Source organism: Capricornis sumatraensis, chromosome 4, assembly GCF_032405125.1.
Source record: "Capricornis sumatraensis isolate serow.1 chromosome 4, serow.2, whole genome shotgun sequence".
NCBI classification, from domain to species: domain Eukaryota; kingdom Metazoa; phylum Chordata; class Mammalia; order Artiodactyla; family Bovidae; genus Capricornis; species Capricornis sumatraensis.
The window spans coordinates 159,703,782-159,728,919 of NC_091072.1; the positions used below are offsets into that span (position 1 = coordinate 159,703,782).

General features: G+C 55.8%; 1 protein-coding gene across 2 annotated transcripts in view; it reads right to left on the reverse strand.

Moving 5' to 3' along the window:
- The window catches only part of KIAA0930 (KIAA0930 ortholog), a 39,534-nt gene extending 17,583 nt beyond the window's left edge, over positions 1-21,951 (reverse strand). For both annotated transcript variants that reach the window (XM_068971294.1, XM_068971295.1), the window contains exon 1: positions 21,850-21,951. In XM_068971294.1, coding sequence (XP_068827395.1) covers positions 21,850-21,913 — 64 coding nt within the window. In that variant the 5' untranslated portion in view covers positions 21,914-21,951. The remainder of the gene's footprint in view (positions 1-21,849) is intronic.
- Between the last annotated feature and the right edge of the window lie 3,187 nt (positions 21,952-25,138).

Consider the following 25,138-nt stretch of genomic DNA (forward strand, 5'->3'; position numbering starts at 1 on the left):
CCTCAACTCCAGGGCTCTGTCCAGCCCAAGGTCAGCAGGTTTCCGGCCCCAGAATCCACTCAGCCCCAGACCCGGAGCAGCACCACGGACAGCTCCGCACCCACCGCCGCCTTCCCTGTGGGGCCGGGGTCCTGCCGCCTGTTCTAATCCATGGTGACTGTGGTGTAGCTCTTGTCTATCAAGTGGCCACAGATGCTGTTGGCAAATACGGAGCCACTGCTCCTACAGAAATACAGGGCTGGGCTCCTGCAAGCCTCTGGTTGCATTTTCATCGAATGACCTACACACTATCTTGCGTTATGCGTGTATACACAGTTGGGCCATTAACACTGAGCTCCAGGCCACCAGCATCTAACTCGTGCCTGGGTGAAGCTTATCTAACATGTACATCCTCCATAAGGCCCATCTCAGCCTTCTTTCGCTCAGGACTAGACACGTCAGCGTTACGCTCCAGGGCCACTTCAAATAGCAAAATCACCACCAAAAAGCACAACATGCAAATACGTGGCACTAAATAGATCCCGAGGATGAGACAATTGGATGGCATCACCAACTCAGTGGACATGAGCGTGAGCAAACTCCGGGAGATAATGAAGGACAGGAAGGCCTCGTGTGCTGCAGTCCATGGGGTCACAAAGAATCAGCCCCAACTGAGCGACTGAACAACCAAAATGACCACAGAAAGGATGAGCTGAGACAAGGAGGCAGGCGCCACCTTGTGAACCTCAGCTGGGACCACGCACCCCGGGTGACTCAAAGTTTCCCACCACTTTGCACACACCTGCAATTAACCACAGAGGTACTGCCTCTGTGGTGATGGATACATTTCAGTGAGTATCTAAATCTGTAAATACGGAATCCGTGAATAAGGAGCAAGGGCCACATCACAAAGTCTGGGATCTGCCAGCTCCAAATGGGACTATGGGATCCAGCCTCCCCCCACTGCCTGCAGTGAGTGACCTGCTTCCATAAGTCACCGTCTTTGAAGGCGTCTCCGTCTGGAGAGTCCTTTATAGACTAGTGGCTTTGGGGAAGCATGGAAGAGGGCACGCCACTGTGCAAGGACTGAACCTGAGCCACCTGTGCCCAGCTCCATGCTCTCCTGCCACCTGGCCACAGACTGTCCACATCGCTCTGCAGGACACGGAATGGGGCACGTAACCATGCCAACAGCTCAACAGTACTGACAGTGGCGACGGCTCACGCTTGCCCTGCACTCTACAGCTTACGGGGGCTCCCAGCTGGCACGAGAGGTAAAGGACCCGCCTGCCAATGCGGGAGGCCTAACAGGTGAGGGTTCGATCCCTGGGTCAGGAAGATCCCCTGGAGGAGGGCACGGCAACCCACTCCAGTACTCTTGCCTGGAGAGTCCCACGGACAGAGGAGCATGGTGGGCTATAGCCCATGGGGTCGCAAGGAGTCGGACACGACTGAAGCGACTTAGCACGCACTACGGTTTAAAGTCCTTTCCCCTGTGACCTCTCCAGATCGCCATGGCAACTTGATAAGGTGGAATCAGTTCAGTTCAGTCACTCAATCGTGTCTGACACTTTGCACCCCCACAGACCGCAGCATGCCAGGCCTCCCTGTCCATCACCAACTCCCAGAGTTTACTCAAACTCATGTCCATTGAGGCGGTGATGCCGTCCAACCATCTCATCCTCTGTCATCCCCTCTTCTCCTGCCTTCAATCTTTCCCAGCATCAGGGTCTTTTCAAATGAGTCAGCTCTTCACATCAGGTGGCCAAAGTATTGGAGTTTCAGCTTCAGCATCAGTCCTTCCAATGAATATTCAGGACTGATTTCCTTTAGGATGGACTGGTTGGATCTCCTTGCAGACCAAGGGACTCTCGAGAGTCTTCTCCAACAGCACAGTTCAAAAGCATCAATTCTTTGGTGCTCAGCTTTCTTTATAGTCACACTCTCACATCCACACATGACTACTGGAAAAACCATAGCCTTGACTAGACAGACCTTTGTTGGCAATGTAATATCTCTGCTTTTTAATATGCTGTCTAGATCAGTCGTAACTTTCCATCCAAGGAGTAAGCGTCTTTTAATTTCATGGCTGCAGTCACCATCTGCAGTGATTTTGGAGCCTCCCAAAATAAAGTCTGTCACTGTTTCCACTGGTTCCCCATCTATTTCCCATGAAGTGATGGGACCGGATGCCATGATCTTCGTTTTCTGAATGTTGAGCTTTAAGCCAACTTTTTCACTCTCCTCTTTCACTTTCATCAAGAGGCTTTTGAGTTCCTCTTCACTTTCTGCCATAAGGGTAGCGTCATCTGCATATCTGAGGTTATTGATATTTCTCCCAGCAATCTTGATTCCAGCTTGTGCTTCATCCAGCCCAGCATTTCTCATGACGTACTCTGCATAGAAGTTAAATAAGCAGGGTGACAATATACAGCCTTGACGTACTCCTTTTCCTATTTGGAACCAGTCTGTTGTTCTATGTCCAGTTCTAACCGTTGCTTCTAACTGATAAGGTGGGATAACCTGAGCTTAAAAAATCCTCAGGCTTCAGTTTTAAAGATAAGGCCACAGAAGCTTGGGAATCCAGTAGCTCAAGAGCTTCTGAGGCTCAAACCCAGCCCCTCCTGCTCTTTCCAAGACCCCGGGCCTGGGGTCTTCCAGCCACTGTATAATGAGGACACTGAAGGGTCTCCAGTGAGCAACCAAGAAATCAACTCAGGCTTCCAGACCTTCCCACTGCACATCTGAGCCCCCAGGAGCTCTGTCTTACAGCCTCCCTGGAGATTAGAGCTAACCCCAGGTGCTCAGAATGGTAACAGGTGCCTCCTCAACACTCGATGGATGAACATGCTGTTGCTACTATTAATATATTGGAATTATCTCTCACTAACCAGAGCTTTGGAATAGTCGTGAACTGGATTTCAGGAGGCACTCCTTGACAACCACCCCAGTCCTTCTGCAGACCAGTAAACCACACAGGTGAAACAAGCTATGGTAACTCAGTACTTAAAACAGTTTACAGCCGTTAAAAATGATGGTCATGGCGGTCCAGTGGTTAGAACTCTTCGCTTCCACTGCAGGGAAGCACAGGTTCAGTCCCTGGTTGGGGAACTAAGAGCCTGCGGGCTGCACGGCAAGGCCAAGAAAGAAAGGGATCATGGGCACGTATTGCGACGAAGAGAGCTGCCGCAGGGCTGCTCCCTGAACAAGCGCGCTGGAGCCAAGAGGCGTTTTTGAGAGGACGTTACCAGATCTTCTCCTTCTGTCTTGGGTTTCCCTTTGGAAAAGGTGTATGGATTCATGACATATTCCAATGTATTGTCTATAGATTATAAGATAAAAGTCAAGCATGTGTCTGCCGATACTTTTTAAGCTGACCTGTCTTCATACCTAGAAATGTCTCTTAATAGTAGGCTTCCCTGGTGGCTCAGGTGGCAAAGACTCTCCTGCAATGCAGGATCCCTGGGTCGGGAAGATCCCCTGGAGAAGGAAATGGCAACCCACTCCAGTAATCTTCCCTGGAGAATTCCATGGACAGAGGAACCTGGCAGGCTACAGTCCATGAGGTCGCAAAGAGTCAGGCATGACTGAGCAGCTATCACTCTCTCACTACCAGATCTTCAAGAAACAGATAGCTCAAATGCTACGCACAGGTTTTTAAGAGCCTTACAAATTCTTTTTAACAAGTAGGTGCAGTCTTGACCCCATAAAACAACACAGAGAAAATTATGGGCCAACTGCACTCATCATATAACATAAAAATCTTAAATAATATATTTAATAGAATCCTGCCATCTGTTAAAAGTATGCCAAGTAGAATTTAACTCAAAAATAGAAGAATGGTCCAATATTAGGAAATCTAGTTATACAGTCATGATAAAGTTACAGTTCAAATGAGAACACACACATGATCATATTCACAGGTACTGGGAGAACATTTAAGATTAAATACTCATTCTTGATTTTTTAAAAATTCCCTATAAAATAGGAATAAACAGATACTTCCTTAAACATGATATGTATCTCAACTAGAAAACACTAGAAATGGGGACGTCGCTGGTGGTCCCGTGGCTGAGACTCTGAGCTCCCAGTGCAGGAGGCCCAGGTTGAATCCTTGGTCAGGGAGTACTAACAGACCCCAGCTGCTGCAACTGGAGATGCCGTGGGCCGAAGGGAAAAGCAAATATCCACGTGCTGCAGCCAAGACCCTACACAGCCAAATGAATAAATATTAAAAAAGAAAAAGAGACGATAACCATCATCACAACCCACCGTTACAGGCGGACCTTGGGGACGTTGGGAGTTTGGTTCCAGACCAGGGCAATAAAAGCAAATATCACAATAAAGTGAATCACACATTCTGGTTTCCCAGCGAATTAAAAGTTCAGTTCAGTTCAGTTCAGTCACTCAGTCGTGTCCGACTCTTTGCGACCCCATGAGCTGCAGCACGCCAGGCCTCCCTGTCCATCACCAACTCCCGGAGTTTACCCAAACTCTTGTCCATTGAGTCGGTGATGCCATCCAACCATCTCATCCTCTGTCATCCCCTTCTCCTCCTGCCCTCAATCCCTCCCAACATCAGGGGCTTTTCCAATGAGTCAACTCTTTGCATCAGGTGGCCAAAGTATTGGAGTTTCAGCTTCAGCATCAGTCCTTCCAATGAACACCCAGGACTGATCTCCTTTAGGATGGACTGGTTGGATCTCCTTGCAGTCCAAGGGACTCTCAAGAGTCTTCCCCAACAGCACAGTTCAAAAGCATCCATTCTTCGGCGCTCAGCTTTCTTCACAGTCCAACTCTCACACCATACATGACCACTGGAAAAACCATAGCCTTGCCTAGACCTGCATATAGGTTTCTCAAGAGGCAGGTCAGGTGGTCTGGAATTCTCACCTCTTTCAGAATTTTCCACAGTTTGTTGTGATCCACACAGTCAAAGGCTTTGGCATAGTCAATAGAGCAGAGATAGATGTTTCTCTAGAACTCTCTTGCTTTTTCAGTGATCCAGCGGATGTTGGCAATTTGATCTCTGGTTCCTCTGCCTTTTCTAAAACCAGCTTGAACATCAGGAAGTTCACGGTTCACGTATTGCTGAAGCCTGGCTTGCTGAATTAAAAGTTACATGTATACAATTCTGTAGTCTAGCAAGTGCACGACTGAGCAACTTCACTTTCACTTTTCACTTTCATGCATTGGAGAAGGAAATGGCAACCCACTCCAGTGTTCTTGCCTGGAGAATCCCAGGGATGGGGGAGCCTGGTGGGAGGCCGTCTATGGGGTCACACAGAGTCGTGAAGTGACTTAGCAGCAGCAGCAGCAGCAAGTGCACGATAGCATTATGTCCGAGAAAGCGAAAACATCCCTCCATTTAAAAATCCTTTACTTCTGAAAAATTCTGTCATCTGAGTCTGCAGGAAGTCACAATCTTTTTGCAGTGTTGACATCGAAGCTCACTGATCACAGACCACCACAACAAACATAATCATAATAGAATATTCAGATCACGGAGGCAGCAATTCTACCTAATTGCTAATTTGATCTATTAACTGCTAACTTGATCTATTAATTTAACATGACCCAAGAGAAAATGCCAAGAATGTTTCAAAATAAGAACAGCCAGGAAAATGAAGAAAGAGTGACATGGGGCCATGAATCCTCTCAGATATGGAAATATCCTCGGACACAGACAGAGAGGAGATCCACTCCAGGTCTTAGTGTTGGGCTTCCGCGGTCTTCCGGAGGCTTAGATGTCAATCTTCTAGGTTGTGAGCCAATAAATCTCTCCTTTTAAAACTTTTTTAAATTGAAGTATAGTGTTGTTGGTTTTTTTAATATTTATTTGGCTGCGTGCATGAGTGCCTTGAGTCATGTCCAACTCTTTGGACTATGGACTGTAGCCCGCTTGGCTTCTCTGTCAGTGGGATTCTCTAGGCAACAATACTGGAGCGGGCTGCCATGCCCTCCTCCAGGGGACCTTCCTGACCCAGGGATGCACCTCTAATCTCCTGCACTGGCAGCCAGGGTCTTTACCACTAGCGGCAGCCCTTATTTGGCTGCATGGCATCTCACCTGCAGCATGTGAACTTTTAGTTGCGACACCTGGGATCTAGTTCTCTGACCAGGGATGGAACCCAGGGCCCCCTGCATCGGAGGGGCAGATCAGTCACTGGACCACCAGGGACGTCCCTACTGGAGACAGCTGATTTACAACACAGTGTTTCAGGTCCACAGCAAAGTGATTCAGTCATATAAATACATGTAATTCAGACACCGATATATAATATATTCTTTTCCAGATTTATTTTCCCTTTCTAAGCTGCCATGGATAAGTTTCTTCACTTCTAAGCAAAAGACTCCGCCCCCCACCCCCCGCCGCAAAAAAAATACTCAAGAATTACCCCAGTTAAAGAAAACCCACAAACCCTCTCTTCACCCCACAACACCTCTACCTATTGTCTCACCAGATGCTGATTCCAACAGAAACTTCCCAGTCCTCTCTTACTTGGATAGACATGTTAACTGACAGATTTGTCAATTCTACCATTGTTTGGTGGGTGTGTCTTTTGTTTTCCTGCAGAACTCTCTGACTTCACGTCTGCATCACTTCATTGATTCTGTCTTTAAATGTATCTGGAATCCAACTGCCTCCCACAAACCACTCTTCCAGCTGGGGCCAAGCACCACCATTTCTTGCCTGTGTGGACTGTCCCAGCTTCCTAAACGGCCCCCAGACTTGAAACAGTTTTCGTCACTTTTCTGCTCCAAATCCTCCATGAGGCTTCCTTCCTCGCCCCCCCGGTTCTTACTTGCAGCATGCAGGATCTTCGAGGCACATCAGTTCAGTTCAGTCGCTCAGTCATGTCCGACTCTTTGCGACCCCATGGACTGCAGCACGCCAGGCCTCCCTGTCCATCACCACCTGCCAGAGTCCACCCAAACTCATGTCCATTGAGTCGGTGATGCCGTCCAGCCATCTCATCCTCTGTTGTCCCCTTCTCCTCCCGCCTTCAATCTTCCCCAGCATCAGGGTCTTTGCAAATGACCTTTTAATCACAGCAGGCAAACTCAGTTGTGGCACGTGGGATCCAGTTCCCTGACCAGGGAGGGCACCGGGAGCATGGACTCTTAGCCACTGGACTACCAGGGAAGTCGCTCCCTTAGCCCTTTACTCAAACGCCTACCTTCTCAGGGAGGCCTTCCCAAACCACTTGTACTACTACCACTGCCGTATAGCATCGTGTCTATTTTATGTTTTCTTTGCTTTCGGTCTTTCCCAAGTACAGCAGCCAGAAACCTTTTTCTATTAAGGTCCAGACAGAAAATACTCTGCAGACCATACGGTCCTGTCTCAACTACAAGGTCACCCACAGCACTACATGAAGAAATAGGCGTGGCGGTGTGCCAAGGAGTTCATTTACAACAGCGGGCAGCAGGCTGGACCTGGCCTGGGGCCCTCGAGCGCCAGCGCCTGCCTTACTAGAACCCATCTGTCCTAACAGAGCACCTTCCCTCCTCGTGTGGGTCCCTGCTGTGCACTTAGCCCCTGGGACGGTATCTGACTCGTAGGAAACAATGAATATTGGCTAATTAAGTGAGGGAGATGACCTGAGTGATCAAGGAGAGCGAGGCGGTGCTGGTACACAATCACACTGATCAACAGAACAGAAGAGAACGCACAAAACCAGAACGAAAACACACGGTAATTTAGTCCACACAAAGATTCGTCCTTTTAGTCAGGAGGATAAAGCCGGTTCTTCAACAGATGGTCTTGGAAAGACTGGTCAGCAGAGGAAAGAGAATGAGGCTGGGCCCCTGCTCAGACCAAAACCAATTCTGGAAAGAGAAAAACTTCTGATGCCAGAAGTAAAATTATAAGAAAATGAAATAAACCATGCATGAGTTTTTTTTTTTATTCTCTCGGAAAGAGGAGGCTGTCAAAGAAAAGAATGATAGTAAAAAAAAAAAAAGGATAGATAAATCAAACTACATAAAAAATTAATATAGATAAAAAAACTTAAAAAAATTAATATAGAAAACAAAAAGCCCTACACACCATAAATAAAGGTAAAAACAAACACCACGCTGGAAAAATTACCGGAGCTCTTAAATGAGAGTGAATTTTCTTAACAAGGAAGTTTCATGCGAGAGCAGAATAAACTGAAACAGAATGGAAAGGCAAAGGGAGATATGAATGGCTTTTTAAAATATATTTATTTATGTGGCTGTGCTGGGTCTCAGCTGCAGCGCGCGGGATCTTCAGTCCTCGTAGGGCGTGGGATCTGCGGTCCTCGCTGTGGCACGTGGGATCTTTAGTTGCGGCACAGGGGATCTTGTTTCCTGACCAGGGATCAACAGGGCATTGACAGAGGGAGTGCCTCAGGCGCCAGCGAGTGAGGGGGCCCCTCGGTCATTGACAGTTTCACAATCAGGAGACTGCTACTGCTGCTGCTGCTAAGTCGCTTCAGTCGTGTCCGACTCTATGCGACCCCAGAGACGGCAGCCCACCAGGCTCCCCTGTCCCCGGGATTCTCCAGGCAAGAACACTGGAGTGGCTTGCCATTTCCTTCTCCAATGCATGAAAGTGAAAAGTGAAAGTGAAGTCGCTCAGTCGTGTCCGACTCTTTGCAATCCCATGGACTCCAGCCTACCAGGCTCCTCCGTCCATGGGATTTTCCAGGCAAGAGTACTGGAGTGGGGTGCCATTGCCTTCTCCGAATCAGAAGACTGACGGGGCCCAAAGCCAGAAGTGGCTCTGCCTAGAGGTGGCGTCTGTGTAACTGAGGCTGAGCCTCGGTGGTCACTGAAATGGGGGCCACTTGACGGAATTTCTCATATACGCTGGCGCAGCCTCCTTGGTTTCAGCCCGAATGGCTGAAAATCTTGACGACTGCAGGGAATGTGTAACGGAGGAGGCAGGAAAGAGACGGGGTCACACTTTCCTGGGACCCCTTTTCTGTGACATCAACACCCGTCGCTTCTACACTGCTTTCTGTTTGTGCCTGATGGTCCTATTTCTTTAACAAAAGGAACTTACTCGTTAAACTAAATTAGGGGCCACCCTCTCTCTCAAGGGACAAGAAAGCTACCCTCATCACCAAATGTTATTAACAGAAAAAAAAAAAAAAGGTACAGATTAAACCTATAACTGAAATAAAAGACTCAACAGACCCTGAAATAGAAAACACTGAGATTCTGGGCCTAACTAAAAACAAATTGAAGCCTTAAGTGACCCCTTTCTGGATTTGGAAATTATCGGGGTTAAAAAATGGTTTGGATCTTCAAAATCCTGATTATAATCTCTTTGAATGACTTTTCTGATGTTTTCTGCTGTACTTCTTTTCATATGCATCTTTCTGTAGACTCATGCTCCAACGCTTAACTTCTAAGAGAGGGAAAAGGGTGATGTTAACGAGAATGGCACTGACTGGCAGTTCTCCCAGCAGAGCCGGGCAATGAGCCAGCTGTTTGCTCCTTCCCCAGGCAGGCCTCTGCCCATCTCAGCTGGAAGGAGCTAATGACGGAAGGCCCATCATCCTCACCCCCTTTTAAGCATAAAACACCTGGAGAGGGGAATCATAGGGACAGAATGAAGGGACAAAACAGGTGATTAAACAGTCACTCCCACCACAGGATTGTGAGTAGAAAAAATATGGGAGGCCTCTGGAAGTTAATCATTGCTCGAGAAAGCACGCTCGCTCAACCACACAACCAAGCAGGCTTGCCTAGCAACCAAACCATGAACAGAAGCACGAGGCGTGACCCAGAGCAATAAAGCAGAGGCGGCCTGAGGCCTACAGCCCGTCCAGCGAGCTCGGCGAGCTAACGATCCCAAGGCATGCTCTCTGCACATGTGAAAAACAACCACCTGTGGACCTAGCTTGACCATGTAGGGACAAGGAAGCTCCCCTGCCCAGCCTGGAGGAGGAGCTGATAACGGAAGCATGACATCTACGCAAGAAAGACAAAGAAGGTCTTCTCCCCCTCCCCACTCTAAAACTGTGGGGCTTTCCCAGTGGTTCAGATGGTAAAGAATCCACCTGGAATGCAGGAGACCTGGGTTCCATCCCTGGGTGGGGAAGGTCCCCTGGAGGAGGGAATGGCAACCCACTCCAGTATTCCTGCCTGGAGGATTCCATGGACGGAGGAGCCTGGCAGCTACAGTCCACGGGGTCACAGAGAGTCACACACGACTGAGAGTAACACTTTCACAGGAAACTGCAGCCCACTGAGTTCTCAGGGTGTGGCTTTCTCACCCGCCCGCTCGCAAGCCTCACAAGTGTCCTAGTCGAGTAAACCAGTTCTTATCAGCCACTCCGCTCTCGCTGAATTCTCTTCTCCACTGAGACACAAAGGACCACGGTCCTGAGTTCTTCGGAGCGCCCATGAAGGGAGCTATGGGTCTCAGGACAGCTGCTTCGGGAGGGTGGGGAGGGCAGGCGGAGCCCCTGAGCCTGCACCACAGCGCTGCAGCGACCAGGGCGTCAGGGAGCGCGCCCCGAAGAGGGGAGGGTCAGGGGGCTGGGGACCAGCACGCAAGGCCCTCCTGGAGAGCAGGCGGGACAGGGGAAGGGGCCACGGCCAGGAGGCCGGGACTGCACGTGGCCTCTGGCAGGGTGGGGCTTTGTGTGGACCCTCAGAGGACTGGGGCCCTGAAGGGGCTGAGATGGAGCCTCTCTGTTGCAGAGATGAGGAATGAGCGGAGGCGTGACCCACGCCTGTGGATGCCGGGTGTCCAGCCTGCCAAGGGCCCCGCGGGAGGCCTCCTGAGAGCTGCCTGGCTCGGGGGCGCCCAGCTCAGCCCGGCCCCTCCCGAAGGCTGGGGGGTCAGCTGGCCTCTCTGGGGAGAGTCCAGGGCAGCCCTCGGCCACTTCCGCCCCTGAGCAGCCGGGGCAGCATGAATAGGCTTCTGTGGCCCGTCAATAGGCCTTTCATCAACTCGGGGCTCTCCGTGCTCCCTCCCCCAGGGCACAGAAGACAAAGAAGCTGCCCGGGGAGGCCCAGGGCTGCCCCAGGGAAGCACTTGGATGGAGAGCTGGTCAGACGGGCCCCACGTGAGCCACCCCACGGGCCAGGCCGGTCCCCTGCTGCAGCCCCAGGGAAGCTCGGGATTTCAGTGATGCTCAGGGGCCTGACCAGGAGAGCCATCACCTGCCTGCTCCTTTCTTCTTCAGGGAAAGTCCAGCCTTCCTCCCCAGAGGAGCCAGGCCCTCCAGAGAACCCCTTCCAGAGGGCAGTGTGGTCTCCCACGCTCCAGCCGCCCCCACCACCTTCTTCCCTGACTGAACACCCTACGCATCCCCAGCCACCCCTCCCCTCACCGTGGAGTCGCTTCCGGGGCCCAGCCCAACCTAGCTTATGCAGGTCAGCTCGCCGTCACCTCCGGGGGGCCCGTCCCTACCATCCGCATCCCCCACAACACACCTCCCCGGACCCAGCTGAGCCACCTGACCGCACGTGACCTTCAAAAGGTCAAAAAACGTTTTCACTGTTACAAGTATTTATTAAAAAGTGCAATTCAAGAGTTAGCTGCGTAAGCGCATCATTGCAAATCACATACAAAAGAAAGGGATAACAAATGCCCCCGCACCAACGAAAAAAACAAAATGCCAACAAAACAAGGCGGAAAACTTAGCGTGCTGAGGAATGGACCCCAGAAGATGGGAGTGGAAGTCGCCAGATTTCTACCCACATGTTGTGCAAAAGGAGGCGGTGAGGAGAGACGGGCAGCCGCCACCACCAAGTGCTGGCTCTGGGTTCAGCTGCGGCTTCAGTATTAGGTTTTCACCAGGGAGGTGACGAGAGTATCCTATATGCGCGTGTACACTGGAGGCGTAAAGTCATCAGAAGCTTGAAGCGTATGCATCTTGGCGGGTTCAGCTGCTAACACTCAATTAAAGCACCTGTTAGTGCCTTCACTCCGCTGAGGAGGAGGTGGAGGCTGCAGGTGTGACTCACCTGTCTGAGGTCACCCTGCTGGCAGGGGGCAGGGCCAACCACAGCCCAGCGCTCAGCCGCGCTCTCTGCCCTGGGTAGGGCCTCATCACACTAACCACCCGTGTGTGTCTCCCTCACCGTGAGCAGGCAGCTCGCTGGCAGAGTGGCCGAGCACCCAGCACAGGCAGGGCCCAAACAGGGCATCAGCCACGCTGAACCAACCACCATGTGACTATGACACGCTCCGGTTTCCGGTTCACTCGGAGAACACAGTGTCGGCTTTGAAACCCAGCCCGAAGCCACCGTCCCTCCTCACAATATGTGCAGTGTTGCGAAATCCTTCAAAGGTTTCTACACCCTTGGGTTCCCTCGCAGAGCGGCCTCGATCCCCACTGGCCAGCTCCAGGTCGGGCTCAGCCCCCACCCTGACCTGCCCCATGCTGGGCATCACCTGAGGCCCGGGTTCAGTGAGGAAGAAACCCGGACCTGACCTCAAGGTCACTTTCACGGGTGGGACTCGAGTTCCCACGGCCCCCACAGTTCCCAAAAGCGATCCTCTCGATTCTCCGAAGCAGCAGTGCGTGCAAACCCCACAGTCCTGCGGCCACCGTCACGGGACTGCGGCCAGCCCACTCCCTACAAACCGCTCCCAGACGGCTTTGAGCCTGCCTGCACGCTCATCAGGCCAAAACAGTAGCTCCCCGTCCAACCCCACGTCACCAGCACCTACGTGGCCTTAAGCCAACTCCCAACTCACTGCTTTGTCCAGCATATCAACCAGCCTCCAGGACGAGGAGGGGCCGTTCTCCTGAGTGACCTTCCGTGGACACCCATGCAAGGTGCCCAGCCCAGACAGGGGCCGTGGCCCGACCGCCCCAGCTCCCACCCCCCTGCCCCGGCTACTATCCTGCCTCCTCCCGCTGCGTCACACAGCACGAGGCACATGGTGAGAGCCCAGAACCCCAGGCCAGCCCCGCAAGAGGCTCACAGCTGTGCCCGAGCAGCAGAGCCACCCAGCAACCCCAGGCCATGTGGGTGCCCAGCCCCACCCACAAACCAGGCTCAGGGCTGGGGACCTGGCTCAGCTGGGCCAGCCCACCTAGGGAGCCCAGGCTGAAGGACTGCCCTGCTCACGGCCGCGCCCCAGCAGCCGCTCCTGCGGGCTTCAGGGTGCAGGCTGAGGTTGCTTCCCTGGTGGCTCAGAGGTTAAAGCGTCTGCCTGCAATGTGGGAGACCCGGGTTCAATTCCTGGGTCAGGAAGATCCCCTGGAGAAGGAAATGGCAATCCACTCCAGCACTCTTGCCTGGAAAATCCCATGGATGGAGGAGCCTGATAGGCTACAGTCCATGGGGTCGCAAAGAGTCAGACACGACTGAGCGACTTCACTCACTTCACTCCAACGTGTGACCCGCTGCGGGAAGCTAGGAAAGCTAGGGCTCGAGGCCTGCCCGCCTCCCCCGACCAGGCCGGGGGCAGAGCCAACAGACAGGGCGCTTCAGGGGCTCTACCTTCAGTGTCGCCCACAGAGCCCCCCAAACACGCCTCCCCCTCCCCCAAGGGCGGCCCCTCTCATTTCTCCTCCTTCCCAGGGTCTGAGGCCGGCGGCAGGGGGGCGGCCTTGTGCAGTTCCAGCCCTCAGCCCCACGGCTTCCTCCCCAAGAATGCCCCCTCCCAGGCAGTCCTCCTCTTTCATTTCCCTCCTTCACTCTCGCTTCTTCTAAGAGGTCCTTCGCTGCGAAAAGCAGCGGCCGGGCTTCTTCTTAAAACACTAGACCCGGGCGAGGCCACAGGGAAGAAAAGGCACAAATGCCTTTGGAGAAATGGATATCCGCATGGGACAGGCACAGACAGCCTCGAGTCCAGGAGGCCTGGGTGCAGAACCCGCACGGATTACTTGGGACCCTGACCAGGGGCCTCCGTCTCGCTGAGCCCCATCACCTTCGTCTGAGGCAGGGGTGACATCCCCTTCGCCACGGGCTGCTATGGGGATGACCCAGGGCTGGGCTCGCAGTGACGGAGCGGTGGCTGCTCTGGGGAGGGAACCGGCCTCCCCAGACTTGGAGAGGGGCTCCTGACACAGACTGGGATGACCTCATCCCCACCCCACTCCCTGCACAGCCTCTCAGGTCGAGGCTGACCCCTTGACTCCTCGCGGTCTGCTGCAGGGAGGCAGGGTGGGACAAGGACTCCCAGGAGCTGAGCAGCCCTGCTCAGGGGGCAGCTCCCTCCTCCACAGGTCAGGGGGAAGCCTGAAACCCAGGGCCCCAGCTCCTGGAAGTGGGGGCACAGCCTTGGGGACCACCTGAGGTGGCACCAGCCTCCACATGCCTGGGATCAGAAGGATGGACCTGTAGACCGAGCTGGGGGGCTCGCCGGGTGTGAAGCCTACCGCCCCAAGCGTGACGCGGCAGCTCTGGGTGGTGGGGTGGCCTGGTTCTTACGTCCACCTTGAGGAGAGCTTCATGGTTCCTCCTGCGTCTGCTTCTCCGTTTCATTTCCCTCGTCTTGAACCACAGCAGCACGGTCCTCCTCGAAGCACGGTGGCTTAGTGTCAGAGGCGTGTGCACTGGTGACTGAATGTCCCAGGACCATGGGCTGTGAACAGTGGGCCAATCAACCTCCCCTCCCCGTTTTACCCAAGAGGAAACTGAGGGCTGGGCGGGGGAAGGGCCCTGCCTGCAGCAACTCCCGCGGGGTCCCCTGGATTTGACCCAGGGCTGAAACCTGTTCTGGGCAGCCTTGGTGACCCTCCGTGGGCTCCAGGTCTGCAGGCCGACTTCTGCCTGAGGTGGACGCAGGGCAGTAAGGTGTCCCCCTCCTCCAGGGGATCCAAGAACAGCAGTAACCTCCCTAAAGCGACATGGCATTCAACCTTTGCCCTTCTCTGCCCTGTCTCTGCCAGGCAGGACCCTCCACACCTTGACTGCCCTATACAAAGGCTGCCTCCTAAGAATGACCGCTGTCTTCACTCAACAGACACCAAGCCCTCCCCCCACCTCCCCCTCCCCCACACCGACCCCTGCCCCTCACTGCCCCCAGCCCCCTGCCCTGGGCCTGCTCTGCCATGAGCTGGCACAGGGGACCCGGAGCCAGCTCAGTGGCCCTGCAGGGGAGGTGAGGGAGAGGGGGTCACACACAGGAGACTGTGCCGCAGAGGCCTGTGGGCGGACATCCCTGCAGGCGCCAGGAACAGGGTGGGGAGAGGGGCAGCAGGCCCCTCCAGAGGTCAGGAAAGGGCGGGGCTGAGGGGCGAGGAGTCAGCACCCCCCATGGAGGAGCGCCCCCACCAGAAGACTCACGCCGGGGGCGCAGCTGCGAGCAGGCCCAGGTCACAGAGGGTCTTGCACACGGACTCGGCTGCCTCGAGGAGTCTTGCAGGGCGTGAGCGGCAGAGTGTGACACGGTCGAGTACGACACGGTCGGGGGTGGCAGCCGCGGGGATACAGTGCAGCCCAAGAGGGACCTGAGGTCGGGGTGAGGGATGGTCCGGGGCGGGCAGAACTCGGCCACGGGAAGTGGGGGTGCCAGGAAGGGCTGACCCCCGCCCAGGCCTGGCCAGGCTGAGGGGCAGGTACCTGCAACACACCCCTGGAGGGGAGATGGTGTCCGATGGCCGAGGGCAGTCGGTACTAGGGGCTGGGGACCCAGCAAGGATGTGGGCTGGTCTGGGAAGGGGCTAGGTGGAACGCAGCGGCAGCATGAACCATCACCCTCTCCGCCCACCTGCCACTACCATCTGCCCTGGAAGTGTTCTGCCCCGGCAATTCAGAAAGTCCTCTGTGAGTCTGGTAAACATCTGTCTGCCACCTGCCATATCCACGCATGGTCTCAGTCCAGCCCTCGGGGGTCAGACAGCAACCTCTAAGAAACAGCCTCCTGGGCTGGGGGCCCAAAGAAATCCTCCGCTTGCAGAAAGCTCTGCACAGATGAAGAGGCTTGTGGCAAGCTGTTTATAGAAGAGAAAAACTGGATCCAAACTAAGTTTCCCACAAGACAAGACCAATTAAGTAAATTATGGCACATCCACTCAACTGCCCTGCAGTCATTTAAATAATGCTTCGAGTCTGAACAGCATGGAAAAAGTTTTAGGAATTTTAAGTGAGAAAACATGATGAAGAAACTTTATGTGTAGAATGTCACGTATCTGTTAAGGGGCTTCAGAAAGCTTGGAAATGGAGACTTTGCAAAGTTCATAGTGTCAGTTCAGTTCAGTTCAGCCCTGTCCATCAACAGCTCCGGAGTTTGCTCAAACTCATGTCTATTGAGTCGGTGATGCCATGTGTCTCTGCATAACTGGAACTATGAGTAATTTTTTTTCCATTCTCTTACATTTTCCAGTTTCTATATTGTGCATGTAACATTTTTTAATTGGAAAAAAGAATTTTGTTTGGGGGTTTTTGAGGCTGTTTTTGTTTTTTTTTTAAACAAGTGTCCCACCCAGGGCTTCTCTTCAGGGGCCTGGTGGCTTGGCTGGTATTCGAGGCAGATGTAAATGAGGAGCCGCTGCCTTAAGGAGGGGGTGCACCTTGAGCAAGGCCTCGGGGCAGGGGCACAGCAGGCACTCCAGCCCAGGGCAGAGGAGGGCGGTGGGTGCCAACACAGCTGACCACCCTCTGGCTCTGCCAAGAATCTCTGCAGCCCCGAGCCTCAGTCTCCTTAGAGAGTGAAGGCCCGTGTCCTCAGTGTTCTCTGAAAGGACGCAGCGCCCCGACCTTGAGAGAGGACCCACCAGCAGCCCCAGAAACGGTGGAGGCCGGAACCCACAGGCCTTAAAAATAGGCGCAGGAACCGAGAGAGGGCCCCCTGCCATTCCAACGGCCATACTTCCTCCCTGCTCACTGGCCCACGGCCAACTCAGCCAGCCCCAGCGCTGGGGGGGCCCCAGGGATCCCCGGAAAACCAGCCACAGCTACGGCGAAGCCATCATCTGCGGAGCTCGGGTCCCGCCCCAACTCCACAGCCAGAGGTCTGTGCCCGTTATAACGATGGCGGCACCGAGGGCCAGCCTGTGCTGGGGTGGCCGGGGCCTGGTCCTGCCGCGGCTCCTGTGGCCCTACGCCGCCCCGTGAGGCTGTGCCTGTCCTTTCCCTGACGATTCCCTCGACCCTCCGGACCCTGACATCCCCACTTCACGGATGAGGACACGGAGGCCCCCAGGGGTGGCAGGCACAGGCCCCAGGTCTTCCACTCCAGCCACACCTCCCACGGACATCCCCTGCCCGACATGACGCCCCAGCTACACAGCGCAGAGCCAGACAGAGGCTCAGCGGAGCGTGCAAGGACCTTCCCGACGCACGGGGCGGTGGCGGGTGCAGGTGCTCAGCGCAGAGGCGAGGCCCGCAGGAAGGCAACTGCCCCCTTAGCCCTCTGTCGGCCTCATCCCATCCACTCTCTGCAGGATGGCTCCTGGCGCCTGACCGGCCTTGGCTGGAACCCCGAGAACCCCAGCTCTGCTAGCTCCCAGCTGCGTGACCCTGGGGGCATCCCTTTCCTCTCTGAAGCCTGGTTCCCTCCTCTGGGGAAACAGCAGAAGCTGCCTCCACAGGAGACAGAAGCGAAGGCCCAGCGAAGCTGGCACATGGCCGACGGGCTGAGCCCCCACCCCCAGGACCAACAGCTTCTCTAAGTGCCAGCTGGTCCCCAAGTCAAACGCCCACACAGCGGCCTGAGGGCAGGCCCCGGGAGCACCCAAGTCCCAGCCGGGCACCCGGAGCCCCAAATGCCGCTCCAGCCTCAACTCCTGCGGCCGCCCTTCAAGCCTCCCCGCTCCGGCCTGGCAAGTTCTGCCCGCCTCAGGACCCCCTCTCAGAGGCACGACCCCGCCCCGTCCCGGTCAGCGGACAGGGGTCCCCTCTTTGTGCCCCTTACCACCTCTCCCACCTCGACCTGGGCCCGCCCCCAGGCCACCTGGCGGCAGGCAGCTACGCAGGCCTACATCGGGTCACGTGCACCTGAGGACAGGTGTGGGCCTTCACCTCTGCTAAGAGCTGGGGTTCAGGCAGATTCTTCTGCCACTTCCTAGCCATGGGACTGGGGTACGTCACTTCACCGCCGAACCTGTGTTTCTCCACCAGGACAAAGAGAAGAGTTTAAAATCCCCACCTTAAGAGAAGTAATTTGAGAATAAAAGGACATGGTGAAAGGGAAATACTCCATTTGGTACCGCAGCACTCCAGAGAAAGAGAAAGCTCCTAGGCCACCTAAACAGGGGTGAGAGCCCAGGAACAAGCAGCTTCAAAATGCTCAGCCCTGGGAACTTCCTGGTGGTCCAGGGGTTAGGACTCTGCACTCTCACTGCCGAGGGTGTGGGTTCAATTCCTGGTTGGGGAATTAAGATTTCACAGGCTGCCTTCGGCCATAAAAAATTGAAAAAAAAAAAAAAAAAGCCAATAAAATAAAATTTAAAAAATATATAACGCTCAGCCTAGGCAGAGCACCATAAAAGGCAGCATGAGGAGGCCCCTCCCCTCACAGCGCCCCTCCACAGCTCACACCCAGGTTGTGTCCGTATGACTTGACCACAGGCCAGCGGCATGACGCCCATGTTAAAGGGAGCCTGTCCACACAGGCTGGACGTCCACGGCCCATCAGAAGGCCCAGTCCCCAACAGGAAGCATCAGGCTATTTCCACCTTTGGTCCAGATGTCGGCATCACACAAAATCTGGGCATTGGACCACCTCACTCTTCCCAGCTCAGAGATTCTTGGTGCTTGCACAAGCTACCCCAGCCACCAGCTTGGCCCACAAGTTCCCTGGAAGCACAGGCAGTTTTCTGTGGATAAAACACCAAAACCCCGCTCAGAGTGACCAGAGGCCTGGCTGATTCCACAGAGTTCACCTGAGTACCTGGCTCTCTCTCCCCACTCACTTGTCCCCCGCCCCATGTGGTAAGGATCCAAGCTGATCCCCCCATCCGGCATGGGGCAAGTGTTCAGACAAATGCTTCCACTGCAGAAAATACAGTGGACGAGAGTCAGAAATCAGGTTTGGGTCTCCAAGGTGCCTTTCATCATAGCAGCCAAGCAATGATGTGGGGAGTGGCCAGGGTGGGGGTTAGGTGTTGGGGAATGGTAGTCAGTTTCTCCCATCTCATAGACACTGACTCATCCAGGTTCAAGGGTCTCCCCCAGAGGCTCCTGCATACCTTCAAAACAACCTCAGAGGGCACGGCATGGTTCTGAACAGCCCAAGGGTTGAGTCAACAACAATCTGGGAGATTTAAGTTATTTCGTAACTGCAACAGGTTGTCCCAGCTGCAAAGTGGAGATGAGAGGATGACGCGAGCAACTGGATGTTCAAAGTGCTTTGGGGAGGGCATTCTGGCTCACGCCCAGGCACTCAGGCTAGTTGTTCCTAACTCTGCTTGGGCATGAAGTCACTGTTTAGCTTGCCCCTCTCTGAACATCACGTCTCTCGTCTAAAAACTGAAAGAGATGGGCAACATGAGCCCTTCTACGAGTTGAAGACCCTAACCTCCTTGCCATCCACGCCCTTCACTCCCCAGTCCAGAGAGTAATCCTTTCCTTCTTTTGCTGAACGAGCACCGGGCACCTGCTCTGCATGTGCTGCGTGCTGGGCACTGGGGGTGGGGGGTCCCAGATGTGGTCAAGGCCTTGGAGGGGTCGCCTGCTAACTGAGGAGACAGCATCACAGGGCCACGGCAGTCCAATGACCCACTGGACATGAGCACCCAGACAGCAGGATGGGGGCCGGAGGAAGCCTCCCCGGGTGGCGGCATCAGCACTGAGGCCCGAACGCAGACCTGCAGCTGTCTGCAGGGCTGGTGAGTGTGCAGGGCAGGTGGCCTCCCAGGAGCAGCAAACAGCAGGGATAAAAGCTCAGAGCACCAGAGCACGACAGGGACTGAGTTCTGAGGGGCCGGGGGTGGTAGGATGGGGAGGCCTTGTGTGTGAAGGGCAACTAGAGGTGAGGAGGAGGCACGCAGCAACAGCGTGACCATAGGCCTGCGTCCCTGGCCTAGCAGGCGCAGCTCTCCTCCCCAGATGCAGCACGACAGCAGGCGCAACGCGGCCTGGCTGGGATTATCCGGGTCAGGGATTATCCGGCGGCCAGGCCCCGGGGTCGCCCTGACCATGGTCAACCCCAGCGGTACAGCTTCCTCGCAGGCTGTCCCTGGGCCTCTCTGGACATCAGGCTCCTCATCAGTCAAACAGATCACACTCCTCTCGGGCAAAGTCAGTATCAGATGGAGGGCGCCTGCACAAAGCACCTGGCACACACTGAGTGCTCAGGGAACGCCAGGTGCCAGGGCAAATGATTACTGTTCTTATGAGGCACTGCAGGCCCTTCGGGGCAGGGACTGTCTAACAGGGCAGAGGATGCTCAGAGGACACAGGAATGGGCTGACAGGGGAGTGGGGAGGGGTGCCAGGAGAGGCTGAGCAAACAGGGCAGAGGGGCCTGGAGCAGATGGTCGCTCAGACCCCTCCCATTTCAGACACTCTGTGCCAGGTGACAAGCAGCCTGCCTGGCAGGCATGCAGCCGGGCACAGAGTAGGTGCTCAACCGTTTGCTAAATGGAGGAATGAGGATCCTTCCATTTCTGCTCAAAACTCCTTAGTGACACCTTTTCAGAAGAGACCAGAGAAACCTATGTCCCCGTCCAGCTCTGTGTTGTAGACACCTCACCTTCATGCCCACCACCCTCACCCCGACTTGTGAGCAAAGCTTCTTCCAGGGCAGCCTGCCTCCCACAAAAAAGAGGATGCAAATTGATCCCCGCCCTCAACCCGGCCTCCAGGGTGTGGCCTGCTGAGGGGGTCTGGAAGCCTTGTGACCTCAGGTAGGTTGGGGGTGGGGGATATATCGGCTCTTTGGGACCCAGTTTCCCCAACGGTGAATGAAGGCGGGGCCGTAGAATCGCCAAGGTGGATATTCTCTTCTCCAAAAGCTGCCGTCGCCCCCTCAGAAATCCCCAGCCCAGACTGGGGAGGGGGAGTGGGTGACAACGTGGTAATGAAGTCATTCCTGCAGGAGGAAGGGAGGGGTCTTTGCAGAGAGAAAACCGCAAAACCCACCCTACGGGGTGGGGTAGGGTGAGGGGGGGCTCCTAGCGCTTCAGTCCGAATGCGATCCACCAGGAGCCATTACCTCACATGCAGCCGCGCCGGGAGATCCCACCCCCGCCTGTAGACCCCCACCCCCGGTTCCCTGTAGACAATACGGGACACCCCTGCCCCCACTCACCGGCAGATCTAAGACTCGGGGCCTCCGTAGAGCGGAGTCACAGCACGAGGGGTGGCCGCCCCGCTCCCTCTGCCCAGCGGGTGGGTTCGGGGCCCACGGTCCAACAGGTCCCCAGTCAGAGCGAAGGCGCAGAGCCGCGCGGGGAGACAAAGGCTTCTGGCGCCGGGGACCTGACATGTCCACACTGCCGGCAGCGGCACGGAGGCCCCGGGGAGGGGCGCCGGGGACCTGACATGTCCACACTGCCGGCCGCCGCACGGAGGCCCCGAGGAGGGCTTCGGGGGCCGGAGACCTACTCTGTCCACACTGCCGGCCGCCGCACGGAGGCCCCGGGGAGGCCTTCGGGCGCCGGGGACCTGCCCTGTCTACACTGCCGGCCGCGGCACGGAGGCCCCGGGGAGGGCTTCCCGGAGACGGAAGAGAACCGGCGGAGCCACGGAGGGGAGAGGAAGGGAGAAGACGGACAGACCCCGGGATGGGCGGACAGGGGGACAGACACTCAGGGACGCGAGCGTGCCGGACCCCTCCAGGGACCAGGATCAGAGACGAAGACGCGGGGGCGCGGGAACGACCAGGACGCGAGGATCTGGGGCGAACGCGAGGGTTCCCCCCGAGACGCACGCGGGGACAGACGTGCGGAGACTCAGAGACACGCTCAGAGACGGAGACACGCGCGGACACTCCGGCGCCGCCGCGGCTCCGGCCTCGCCCCCGCCCGGCCCCACTCACCGAGGCCGCAGACCTCGCGGCGCAGGCTGACGCGGCCGCGCTCCTCGGCTATGGCGCGCAGCATGTGCTGCAGCGAGCGCTCCTCGGCCTCCGCGCCTCCCGCAGGCTCGGGGGAGGCGGCGGCGGCGGCCGGGAGGGCGGGCGGCCCGGCCCGGAGCCCCGCGGGCGCGGGCACAGCGGCGCAGGCCCGGCCCGGCGGCCGCGCGGAGGCCATGCCGGGCCCCGACTCATCGCCCGCGCCGCGGCGCCCGCGGGGGCCCCGGGCGCGCCCCGCCGACCCCGCCCCGGCGCCGCCCGCCGCCAGCACCAGAGAAGCCACAATCCGCCTTTGTGCGCGTCGCCGCCGCCGTCGCCGTCCGCCGAGCCCGGCGAAACCAGCGCACCTCCGCGTCGCTGACACACCGCCTGCGCGCCTCCAGGCCGCCCCGGCCCCGCCCGGCCCCGCCCTGCCCCGCCCCCAAGCCGTCCGGGTCCCGCCCCAGCCCCGCCTCTGCCCGCCCTTAGACCACACCCCAACCATCCAGATCCCGCCACCGTCCCTCAGGCCCCGCCCCCGACCGTCGAGGTCCCGCCCCTTCCCACCCTCAGGCCACACCCACCCATCCAGATCCTGCCACCATCCTCCAGGCCCCGCCCCCTGATCACAGAGGCCCCGCCCCTGGTTCCCAGGCCTCACCCCAGACACGCCCAGGTCACGCCCCCGTCTCAGGCCACGCCCCGGGCCACCCGCCTGTGACCTGCCGCGGGGGACCAACCCGGCCGGCTGCACACCCTACGCGCTGCCCCGTGAGAGACTGAATTTGTCACTTGCCCTCCCTGTTGTCACCCTTCTCTCCTCAATCAAGTTGTCAGTACCAGTTTCCGCTGCCAACTTCCTCTTCATAACCCAGAAAGGGGTCACCCCTCCCCCAGAAACAGGTCTCACGTGGTGGGGTGGGGGACAGTGGAAAAGCCCTTCCTGCCGCCGCAGCCTCCTTCGCCTGCCACAGTGCAGGGTACTGAGAAAGCCTGCTTCCTCAGCCGTGCAATGGGGTGTCTCTGAGTGTTAACTAGGTACAAGGGGGTTGGAGAAGACTCTTGAGAGTCACTTGGACTGCAAGGAGATCCATTCAGTCCATCCTAAAGGGGATCAGTCCTGAGTGTTCATTGGAAGGACTGATGCTGAAGCTGAGGCTCCAATATTTTGGCCACCTGATGCGAAGAGCTGACTCATTTGAAAAGACCTTGATGCTGGGAAAAATTGATGGCAGGAGGAGAACGGGAGGACAGAGGATGAGATGGTTGTATAGTGTCACCTACTCAATGGACATGAGTTTGGGTAAACTCCAGGAGTTGGTGATGGACAGAGAGGCCTGGCATACTGCGGTCCATGAGGTCACAAAGAGTCGGACATGACTGAGCTACCGAACTGAACTGAACTGAGGGAGTTGGGGGCAGGGAGTTGAGATCAGCTGGACTTGTGATCCTGACAAAGACCAAGGTCCAGTGGGCATCGGTCCCTGTGCTGGCCTCCACTGAGAGGAAGATCTGGAAGGGAAGCAGCTAGAGGGCCTTCCCTGATCTCACCCCTGGTGACCCATTTCTGCAGACTAGGGAGACGGACATGGAGAGGGAGAAACTGGCGTTTCCCTACTCGCTAAATCTCCAAGGATGTCCCCCTGCGGTCATGCCAATCTCTGTCCACAGACCATCCTTGTAACTGTCCCCCAGCCTTGTAACTCAAGCTTCTTCATCTTATTTGGGTCCCAGTGTCACCTCCTCAAAGAGCTTCCCCAACCACCTAACTTCAAAGACCACCTTCCCTCCCCTCAACCCCTTCATCCTGTTTGTTTGTTTCTTATTTATTTATTTGGCTTCCTTGGATCTCAGTTCCAGCACGTGGGATCTTCAGTCTTTGTTGCAGCATGCAGTATCTTTAGTTGGGGCATTCAAACTCTTAGTTGCGGCATGTGGAATCTAGTTCCCTGACCAGAGATCCATCCCAGGTCCCCTGCATTGGGAGCTGAGAGTCTCAGCCACTAGTCGACCACGGAAGTCCCCATCCTGCTTCATTTTTCTTCACACACATCTCTTACCTCTGCTGACACTACATTATAGAGCTCTGTGTTCTGTTTATTATTGTCTGACCTCCCCACTGAGGGAGGGGCCTGTCTTCTGCACCGCTGTACTCCCTGTGCCTGGAACGTGGCCCACCACCGAGTAGATGCCCGTGAATTGAGCACATGAAGGATGACTGAGAGGCCTGGCAGGGAGCAGGGGGTGGAGGAGGCAGTGAGGGACCGCGGGGTGCGGGAGAAGCGGGTGCTCTGGGTCCTGCTTCAGGCCTCGCGGCTACTTTGGCAAGGCGGGGGTCTGACCCCTGTGTGCCTGCACCAGGCATAGTGAGGGTGGGGTTGGGAGGCTCTGTAGAGGCATGTGGAGGGAGAGAACTGATAAAGCCAATGATCGGCCGTGTGCGTGTGTGTGTGTGTGTGTGCATGTGTGTGTGTCTGTGTGTGTGTGTCTGTGTCTGTGTTTATATATATATATATATATATATATATATATATATATATATATATATATATCTTCTCCCCCGGGACTGCTTCCCCATCTTTGAAAGGAAGGCACTGGCCTGAGCGCTACGGTTCTGATGCTGAGTCCAGACTGCCGGGACTTGGGGCTGGTAAAATGGGAAGTGGGGGGACTTCCCTGTTCAGGGAGCTAGGATCTCACACGCCACGGAGCAACGATGCCCACGGGTCACAAATACTGATCCCATGTTCTAGGGCTCGTGTTCTGCAACAGGAGAAGCCCCCTGAGCACCACGACCAAGACCCAGCGCAGCCAAAATAATAAATAAAATGTTCGTGAGAAAGTCTTTAAAAAAATGAAATGGGACACGGGAATGACTGAGCCAAGGCTCATAGGCTGGCAAGTCCAATGGTCATCTCTTTCTTTGTTTCCCCTGACTCCACCTGACTCCACCCGACCCCATTGACACTCCTTCGTTTGTGCCCCCGCCTTGCTGGAAATCCTTTCTTCTCCTCTGTGTGTTCACCTTCAGGGCCTACATTCTATGGGAAGCCTTCTGATTAGGCCTGGCCAATGCATTTGTATTTTTATCTCTTTCTCAAACTTCCTTCCCACCCCCTCACCCCCCACCACACACACACACACACACACACACACACACACACACACACACACACACAGAGTTGCCTCTATTGCTTCTGTGCCATAGGACCCTCATCCAATCAGCTCATCCCATTTTCCCTGGCATCCAGCCCAGGAGAGGTGCCAGAAAATA